At 34.5% G+C, this 9,895-nt stretch overlaps 2 protein-coding genes across 2 annotated transcripts; one reads left to right on the top strand and one right to left on the bottom strand.

Moving 5' to 3' along the window:
- On the bottom strand, positions 1–3,106 carry LOC127964505 (rab-like protein 3). Its single transcript, XM_052564725.1, has 8 exons — positions 2,986–3,106; positions 2,583–2,674; positions 1,372–1,501; positions 1,140–1,254; positions 874–1,024; positions 675–746; positions 507–545; positions 1–324 (listed from the first exon to the last, which is right to left on the bottom strand). Exons 1-8 carry the CDS (start codon positions 3,029–3,031, stop codon positions 268–270), a joined length of 702 nt encoding a protein of 233 aa, XP_052420685.1. The 5' UTR covers positions 3,032–3,106; the 3' UTR covers positions 1–267.
- Positions 3,107–3,440: 334 nt separating this feature from the next.
- LOC127965473 (dnaJ homolog subfamily B member 11) lies at positions 3,441–8,149 on the top strand. The gene is made up of 10 exons (XM_052566288.1): positions 3,441–3,608; positions 4,065–4,221; positions 5,379–5,476; positions 5,687–5,819; positions 5,986–6,128; positions 6,217–6,299; positions 6,440–6,497; positions 6,671–6,782; positions 6,874–7,033; positions 7,145–8,149. Exons 1-10 carry the CDS (start codon positions 3,535–3,537, stop codon positions 7,207–7,209), a joined length of 1,083 nt encoding a protein of 360 aa, XP_052422248.1. The 5' UTR covers positions 3,441–3,534; the 3' UTR covers positions 7,210–8,149.
- The last annotated feature ends 1,746 nt before the right edge of the window (positions 8,150–9,895 follow it).

Here is a 9,895-nt window from a genome sequence, read left to right as displayed (position 1 = left end):
AAGGGAAGAGTAGTAGTATTTCATTAAGTACACATTTTTTACCATCACATATGAAAATACATACACAAATCTCAGAATAGAGATGATGATTATTTCACATAAATTGTTCAGTCATGGTAAGCCGGATGCTAAGGTTAAAAGTCATTAAAAAAAAAAAACTAAAACTGATTGGATTTTGCAAAGAAACATGATGACAAAAGAATATTCATATATATGTCCAGGTTACAAACATGACTAAACCCACCAGTCCAAAGTATATTTGTACACTCAATCATTGTGCAGACTCTTGAAATTAAAGCGCCTCCTGTCTGTGAAACTCTGCATCTAGGGAGGGAAAAATATGATTAAATAACAAAATAAAAATGCATTCCTCTACATTAAAATTATAAATGAAGTACATCTAGAGTTTGATTTAGAATCTTAGAAGTAATTCTCTAAAGTTATTACAAAACAAACCGTGTACACAAATGCAGTCACATGCAAACAGAGAAAGCACACACTCTCACCTGGCTAGGGTCTCTTGTGAAGTATCTCTTCTCGATTACCTAAAGAGAGAAAATAATAATTTACACCACATGCTAATACACTGCACAGAGACACAGTACTCACAGCAGGGAAGAAAATCATTAGGATCAGAGTGGGAATAGACATTATAGTTTCACTGAAGTCTCTACCTTGTCAAAGAATCGGCTTAGCTTAACAGCATTTGAAGATCCAGCAGCAAGATACCGTGGATTTGTACAATCCTGAGAAAAAAAGCAGGCAAAAGCTCAGAATTCACAAGTGTGAAATTAATACAAGAAATTGAAATGTTTTTCTTAATATCATATGAGTTTGGGTTAAGACATTATTACGGCACTAAAAAGCACACACCAAATTGATCTCTTCTGCATTAAAGTCTTCAGATAAAAAGGCAGTGCGGGTCAGAACATCATTCCTCTTGTTTTCTGGGATCTGATCAAATTTGGTGCCAATAAGCAGGAGGGGAACTGAGTTCTCTGCAAACTGTTCTCTGTCATAATCCCTGCAAGCGCAAAACATCCGAATTAGTTCCTTGTAACATATCTATGAATTTATAGACAAAATAAAGTATGATGTTCTCTCACTGTATTCTGAACCAGAAGTTAACCTTGACTCACCCATTTGACACAATGATGCCAGTTGGAGAGGAGTCTTTACTCAAAGCCTCCAATGACCAGGGATTCAGATTCTGGGAGGATTTCTTATTGGTCAAATCATGAACTAAAATAATGCCTAGAAAGGAAAAAAGACAAATGATTAAACATTAAAGTAGAGTCATTAGAAATATTCCATGCTTTTTTGTTTGTACACATGTAAGAACAACTTTTAATAGTGTATCTGATACTTAACCATTTACAGAATTGTAAAACACAGCTCTGGTGCTTTTGACACTGCTGGCACTGTCAACAGATCCCCCAACGTCCCAGAGTTCAATGTAGCATGTCTTCTCTTCTGGAGTGCCTTCTTTGTAGTCATGAACCTGTGCAAAGAATCAAGAGAATGTTTTAGTTGGATTAAAACCCCTATTTTCTTTATTTTAATTTTAATGACAAAAACACACTGTTCCCCATTCTGTCCAATGACCTTAAAACAGAAGTGCTAACAGAATGCTATGAAAACATACAGTGCTTAATTTTTTTTGGGGACAAATAACAAACTAAAACATCCAAATAGTATTTATTCACATAATAACAAAAATGGTCTCCTTTGCCTTTGATAACAGCTCACTACCTTGCTGTCATTGTTTATGTACTTTTTGACTAACTGGGTATCTGAATAATAAAAAATAAAAAAACACTATAAAGCACTTGACAATTATTTTCCTAATTTCTTTCACATAAAACAGCAATAATTATATTATAGCATTAAAAATAGCTTACTACTGTTACTAAAAAGCTTACACATATTGGAGGTTTAACCAATACAGAAAGCTACAAAAATATTTTGGTAATTACCAATACTGTTAGTTAAAAGCAGCAGTGGCACAAACCCTACAAAAGAGGTTAAAAACCTTACATAAATTTGTTTTAATAAATTTGTTAATCACTGTTGGCTACATAGTGAATATAGTTTCAATCTCTAGATCATAAAATGTAACAATAAAGTTAATAAAGACGAATAAAATCACAGTAATGCTCTGCAGGGACAGTCTCCTCTTGCTGTCATTTCCTGTAAAAACCTCTGATATTTATATTCAGACAATTACACAATGCTGTCTCTTCACAGTTCCTACTCTCATAAATTACTCACACTACATGTTGACTTTTAAAACTTAATATAAATGTTAAACAACAGACATTTCCCCTATTATTTGTACATACATTTTGTCAATAGAAATGCGTTATTCAGTGCTCTAACTTGATGCGACCGGCTGCAGTTGTACGTGCACTATGGACAGACCCGACTAATCAATCATGAGAATCGTTGTCGATGATTTTCATTATCGATAATAATCGATTTGATCTATTTATTGTTGCAGCACTAGTTTATATGATAATGCTATATATATATATATATATATATATATATATATATATAATCGCTGCGAATTTACACTGTACCCTGACGTCCACTGAGCAGCCCACAGTCCATGAGGGGTTCCCCAAAACTTGATTCTGGCACAGTAAATGTACAAGAGAGGACTTCCCTACTCCTGTAAACAGACACAAAATAACACTGATCAGAACTGCAATACCGAGGCTCAATGAAGAAGTGCTTATTTTTAAAAGAAAAAAGTAAGTTACAATATCGAAAGTGTGGCTCCTCGTGGCAGATATTATCAAATAATAACGAACATAATAGTAATCCTAGAGAAATCCAAGCAAATGTGGCAGGCTAACACTTCTAACTTGAGTCGAATCTTAGACAACATGCTTACATTTTAAATGTACATTCACAATATCTTTTGTGAGGTTACAGAAAAGCAAGGTTGACATATTATTTAGATTAAAAAATATATATTACCGGAATCTCCTAAAACCAACACTTTCACCCTGTCCAAAGATGCCATTTCTTTCCGGAAGTTGTTTTACGCTGTGCTGTGCGTCCTTGTATAAGAACAAAATAAAAGTCGCAGAATTACGTGAAGAATGCATTGACGAAGAATGTACCAAGCTGTGAAAATCAAAACCAATAAAACGGAAAGTATGAATTAAAAATAAATAAATAAATAAAGTTTTGTATTTAATGCTAGCCCTTGTGTGATATGTGGTTGAAGTTGTATTATTAGCTTCGCTTGCTTGCGTTTAATATCAACATTACTTGGCTTACCAGTTCTTATAATATAATATAATATAATATAATATAATATAATATAATATAATATAATATAATATAATATAATATAATATAATATAATATAATATAATATAATATTAGATGGGTCATTATGAAACCTTTTTCAATTGAACTTTTATAACACTTCCTTTTTAAAAAGAGGCGGGACTTGTGATAGAGCAGGAAGAGGCTTTTTTGATAGACATCACAGAAAGCAGTGGAAAGAAACAAGGACCCATGGCTGTTAGAGGAATGAAATTATCGAGTGTTTGTTTTCTACTTTTATATCTGATATTGGCAGTACTGGCCGGGTGAGTGAATATCGTGTTGTTTTCAGGGTCTAGGTTTAGTGTATTAAAGCTCAGGGCTCTGGCTGGTACACATGTTTCACTGTGATTGGTCTACGCCACTCTCCGTGCATCATGCTGCTGATTGCTCGCCATAATATACTTGATCTATAAAATATTTATATAAATAATAATAATAATAATAATAATTATTATTATTATTATTTTCCAAAATAGGACAGTGTTTTTTTTTTTAAGTAACGTTACCAAAATTGCTTTAACGAGGCTGATAACTTGTCACTGTTGCCACAAGTTTATATAAATGTCACATTCCTTATTTATATTCATACTGCTGTACTCTTACTGATTTCCCCAACAAGATGTATTGATGTTAAATATTTGGACATCATGTCAATATTGCTCATAAGCTTGAATGAATGAATGAACTGGTGTACGATTGCAAAAAATGTGTATTTTCAGGAGGGATTTCTACAAAATTCTGGGGGTTAGTAGATCAGCATCAGTTAAAGACATTAAGAAAGCCTACAGAAAGCTGGCACTGCAGCTTCATCCAGACAGAAACCAAGATGACCCAAATGCCCAAGACAAATTTGCAGACCTCGGAGCTGCTTACGAGGTATGATGTTTATTTTTTAACAAGTCCTTCGTTTTTGTTTTGACCGTCACGCATTATGCTGAACAAAAATATTGTCTTTACGTTACTGGATATTAAAGTGATTAGGATAATAAAGTATTAGGGAATGACATGACTTCGTTTTAATGCGAATTTTTTTGCCTAACTTTAAAACAAATATTTAGATGCTTTGTGTCACTAAAACACTTATTTACAGACGTATTATATTATTCTTAATAAACCAGCAATATAAAGCCAGTGAATCTGACCAGCATGAGTGTTGCTGTTAGAAACGAACTGATGGAGCGATTGGATTGGTTGGAAGAAATGTGTGGCCGCCTCTGATTGGTTGAAACGTCTGCTTATTTATGACGTGGACCTGCAATGTAGCTACTAATAATAATGCACGGTGTATAAAAAGGATTTCATATTACATTATAAATGATTACCTGTTTAATTCCAAGTAGTCATTTTTACTTTATGATAAGTAAAAACTGATAGCCTGAATGTACTGTAAGTCGCTTAAAAGCGTCTGCTAAATGCATAAATTTAAAATTAATTTTTAATTTTAATTTAAGTAGTCAATGGTTGTCTCCATTATAATATTAACAAGTATACCATTCATATGATAAGAAAAGATGTGTTTATTGCATAAAATAATAATTATTTATTAGAGTTAGATAGATAGATAGATAGATAGATAGATAGATAGATAGATAGATAACTATAATAAATAATTATTATAGGGGCTAGGGGGAAAAAAAACTTCCCCAGGTATTTAAAATGAGGCAGAATGTCTATTTTCTTTTTTTTCTTTTATTTAACATTTAGTATATTTCATAATATCTAATTGTGGCTTTAGGGACTTTAAATTAAATGTAAAATTTAAATTTATGCATTTAGCAGACGCTTTTATCCAAAGCGACTTACAGTGCATTCAGGCTATCAATTTTTACCTATCATGTGTTCCCGGGGAACCGAACCCCCAACATTGCGCTTGACATACGCAATGCTCTACCAGTTGAGCTACAGGAACACTAACACTTTAGTTACCTGTGTGTTTTATGTTAAACAGAAATTGCCCCTAAAAACAACTTCAGTTGCAAATATTGCTCATTGTTCCATTAATAATATTTTCTGATTGTCTGTTTTGATCACAGGTGCTCTCAGATGAGGAGAAAAGGAAACAGTATGATACATATGGAGAGGAGGGTTTGAAAGAAGGCCATCACAGTTCACACGGTGATATATTCTCCAGGTAAATGAGCCTCAGCTTGATTAAGATTTTCTTCAAATGTTAGCAACAGAAATGTTTGTCAGATTTTCTATAAATTTTGTGAGATTTGCAAATGACTGATGCATAGTTGGTGTTCTCATTTCAGATGTGAGCCCTTTTGAAACAAAACTGTTGGTACTGTCACTGTGAAATTCGTCTGTGTCTATATTCAAATGTGTTTTGTTTTTCAAGTTTCTTTGGCGACTTTGGATTTATGTTCGGTGGAAACAGGCAGCCGGCCGGCCGGGATATTCCTAGGGGTAATGATATAGTACTGGACCTTGACGTAACCCTAGAAGAGGTGTATTCTGGGAATTTTGTAGAGGTGAGCTGCTTTTTTTTCTTTTTCCTTCCTGATGTACTGTAGTATACACAGTCTTTGTGTACTTCTATAGGCTTTGTCAGGCAGTGAACATGCAGAGTCACATGGAAATGGACACTCTCCTTTCCTTTTTCCTGTCCTTCTGTTTCCCCTCTTTTTCAACATGTAGGTGGTGCGAAACAAACCTGTAGCAAAAGAAGCCCCAGGCAAAAGAAAATGCAACTGCCGACAGGAAATGAGAACCACACAGCTAGGACCAGGTCGCTTCCAGATGACACAGGAAGTAGTCTGTGATGAATGCCCTAATATCAAGTAAGTTTGCCCAGTAATCACTCCAACTTTGACTCAGTAGGAAATATGATGGTTTTCTGTTTAAATGCTGTATCATTGTTTTTTCCAGGCTTGTGAATGAAGAGAGAACACTAGAGGTGGAGATCGAGCAGGGTGTGAGAGATGAGATGGAATACCCTTTCATTGGGGAAGGTACAGAAATGAAATGATTTTATTATTATGTTTACAGATAACTCAGTACAGTAACATTTGTTTTTATGAATTAGCTAGATGCAGCAACATATTATTTATAGAATGTACAAGTGACATATCTGTTGTTTGACTGACTACAGGTGAACCTCACATTGATGGTGAGCCTGGAGATCTGCGTTTCCGCATTAAAGTTTTAAAGTAAGAGTCGTATGAAATTACAGCAATTACAACAGTGAATTGAACTTTTCTCTTAATGTACAGTACTTTTAATATAATTGATTTTAATGTGCCACCATTTATTCTCTGTCTTGAAAGAGTGAGACTTTATGAACTGTTTCCCGTTTGTCATGTGTAAATCTCTTCTTCTCCAGGCACCCAGTGTTTGAGCGCAGAGGTGACGACCTCTATACAAACGTCACCATCTCTCTGGTAGAGGCTCTGGTCGGATTTGAGATGGACATCACTCATTTAGATGGTCACAAGGCATGTTTTGTTTAATTTTTAGAATATATATTTATATTTCATTTCACATGTGCAACTAAGAGCCGTGACTTAAGAACTTGTGTTCTTATAGGTACACATTGAGAGAGATAAAATCACTAAGCCAGGAGCTCGTATTTGGAAGAAGGGTGAGGGATTACCAAATTTTGACAACAACAATATCCGTGGGTCGCTTATAGTCACCTTTGATGTCGATTTCCCAAAGGAGCAGCTTGATGACCAGCAGAAAGATGGTAAGAGAACATTTCGTGAATACGGACAGTGGGCTGTTTTAGCAGAGACATGGTGACTACTGTGGAGTTTTTGTGCATTTGTGAGTTAATAAATCATTTATTTTTCCTCAGGTATAAGGCAACTTCTGAAACAGGCACCATCTCAGAAGGTTTATAATGGACTGCAGGGATACTGACAAACCAGCCAAGTAAATCCGGACTGATTGACTTGTCCCTGACTGCCCTTAACACACATACACACTTACATGCACACTGAGGAACAAGCAATGGGGTGTATTTATTTTTTTCTGATGGTTCTCAGGAAGGGTTGACATCGATATGTTTTTATTATTTTTCTTTTTCTTTAACATTTTAAAAGCCTTGTTTTCTCATGGAAATAACTATTTGTTTTATTTGACTTGTCCAAATTATTAGTTTTTCCTTATATGGTCCCTGGTTTCATGCTTGGAGTAAGTAGTTCAAGACCTTTTTTAACAGTTGAAGTGTTTGGACACTTACTTTCTGCTATGACCAGTCAATCACCATGCACTTACGGATCTCAGTATAATGTTTTGTCCCAGTCGACCTGAGATTGACTGTACCACAAAAACAGAAAGAGGACTGAAACTTCAAATCGGAGGACAATTTAAACACCTGCCTCAGCACTGTACATCTTTTAAGAAAGAAACAGTTATATGAATGTAAGTTCAAGGAGCTTTCTCAACTTCAGTCTTTGGTCTGCTTGTTTTAAAGAACAGATTTTGTGCAGTAAGTGGTGTTTTTGTACTCATCAAGCTGCAAGTGTGTGCGTGAGATTGAATTGTTCAGATTTTCTGTCTAGCTTCAGGTCGGTTTCCTCTGAGGCATTGAAGTTCAAACAGAAGACCTCTTAAACTGTTCAGTTTAACTTGTTCCTGTGAATTTTTTTATGTGACAGACTCACTTTTGACTCTTTTGACAACCCCTCCTGATGCCCAGCCCACTGGGTCTCTTCCTAGTTAGTATGTTTCCTGTGCTCATTTGTGGACTCTACCTGAAAAAATGACCAACTTCTTAGGATAACTTGTGCACAAGTGAAGGATAATTTGTCATTTTCAAATAAAAAATAAAAAGTTTCTAATTATGGTTAAAAATGGATTTGATATGAAAACAGAGTATTTGTTTATTATTATTTTTATTTTTTTAGATTTCAGACACATGGCGTCAAATTTCGAGTTCCTTGCCTAACTGGATCTCTTTTAACTTTAATGGTTACAGTGAAAATCGAGTGAATATGAATTGGTGTAGTTTCAGCAGTAACTAGCTTGTCCTGTAGAGGGCAGCAAATGATAGATGATCTCCAGGATTAGTCTTCTCAGAGTTTCTTGAGACTAGAAGTTTGTATAAACTAATATTATGCAGTTTATATTATGCAGAATATTTGTTTAAATTTACTGAATTTAAAAGTTATACATTTATATAGAGTTATTATATTGTTATTAAATTGCAAGTGAGGGCAGTAAATGATAGATGATTTTCAGTATTACACCTCTTAGAGTTTCTTGAGACTAGTAGTTTATGTATGTATATATGAACAATTACATATATTATGCAATATATATTATGTAGAATATATACTATTTAAATTAATTGCTTTCTATTTGAATATTTAAAAATGTCATTTATTCCTGTGATCAAAGCTGAATCTTCAGCATTGTTACTCCAGTCTTCAGTGTCACATGATCCTTCAGAAATCATTCTAATATGCCGATTTGATGCTCGAGAAACATTTCTTATTATTTTTTAGAATGATTTCTGAAGGATCACGTGAGACTGAAGACTGGATTAATGATGCTAAATAATCAGCTGTGAAATCAATTATTTTAAATAGTAAACATATTTCGCAATTTTATGTTTTTTTTTGTTTTTTTTGCTGTACTTTGGATCAAATAAAAACAGGCTTGGTGAGCAGAAGAGACTTTTAGAGAAACATAAAAAATTCCAATGTAAAAAAATTATATTATTAAATCATTTAATATTATTTGTATTTGCAAAATGTATATGACGTTACTGGTATATGTATATGTATGTATATATACCCCCCCCCCCCCACACACACACAATCATATGATACATTACATGTGTGTGTATTAATGATGATATGACATTTATATGATGTACATTTTATGTCTACTGTGTGTGTGTGTATATATATATATATATATATATATATATATATATATATATATATATATAATTACATTATTTATAAATGATAAAATGTCATAACATGAAGGCAATCCCACATTTGTTTCTCAGAACTCCAACTGTATTTAGAACAGAGTTATTAATGCCCACATTATAGGCTGCATTAATTACAGCTCATTACAGATCAAAGGCTTTTTCTGTCTTTAATCATGCAGTGGAATCCCACCCAGCTTCATAAAAACTACTGTGCTTGTGAATGCCTTGTGAGCATGTGACCTTTTGGTAAGGAATAAGCTCCATATACTGAACACTCTTAATATGGAGATTGATGTGTGTCTTTGCTAATCACTGTCATGTTTGCTGATAATACAGTGTGTGTGGTGTCGTTCAGAGTTGAATGTGTGACTGCTTGTCTGACACGGAGTTCACCCATTACATTAGGTTATGACCTCTGCACTGCAGGTGGTTTTACTTAGGCTGTGTTGGAGGCACTGTTGCGCTGAGTCAGGCCTGAGCCCCGTTCTCCAAGTCCGGGGCGAGAGAACGGGTGGTCGCCCTTCTTGGGGAGGTCGTCTGTCAGGGTGTAGCCTGGAACTATTAGAAGCATCTGTTTGTATGACTGTTTTACAGTGTGGTTTTACATGATGTGATTTTCCCTCTGTGTATCTGTAAGGCTGTGTGTGAACACTGTACACA

Source organism: Carassius gibelio, chromosome B9, assembly GCF_023724105.1.
Source record: "Carassius gibelio isolate Cgi1373 ecotype wild population from Czech Republic chromosome B9, carGib1.2-hapl.c, whole genome shotgun sequence".
Classification (NCBI taxonomy): Eukaryota; Metazoa; Chordata; class Actinopteri; order Cypriniformes; family Cyprinidae; genus Carassius; species Carassius gibelio.
Note: the sequence above shows the minus strand (reverse complement) of the source record. Positions and strands in the feature narration are given on the sequence as shown.

Coding starts and splice junctions, on each gene's coding strand:
- LOC127964505 (XM_052564725.1), bottom strand. CDS start 3,031: ATGGCATCTTTGGACAGGGTGAAAGTGTTGGTTTTAGGAGATTCCG. Junction 1,502..2,582: donor GCTGCTCAGTGGACGTCAGG/GTACAGTGTAAA, acceptor TTCTTTGCACAG/GTTCATGACTACAAAGAAGG. Junction 747..873: donor ATGCAGAAGAGATCAATTTG/GTGTGTGCTTTT, acceptor TTTTTTTCTCAG/GATTGTACAAATCCACGGTA.
- LOC127965473 (XM_052566288.1), top strand. CDS start 3,535: ATGGCTGTTAGAGGAATGAAATTATCGAGTGTTTGTTTTCTACTTTTA. Junction 5,820..5,985: donor ATTCTGGGAATTTTGTAGAG/GTGAGCTGCTTT, acceptor TTCAACATGTAG/GTGGTGCGAAACAAACCTGT. Junction 6,498..6,670: donor TTCCGCATTAAAGTTTTAAA/GTAAGAGTCGTA, acceptor CTTCTTCTCCAG/GCACCCAGTGTTTGAGCGCA.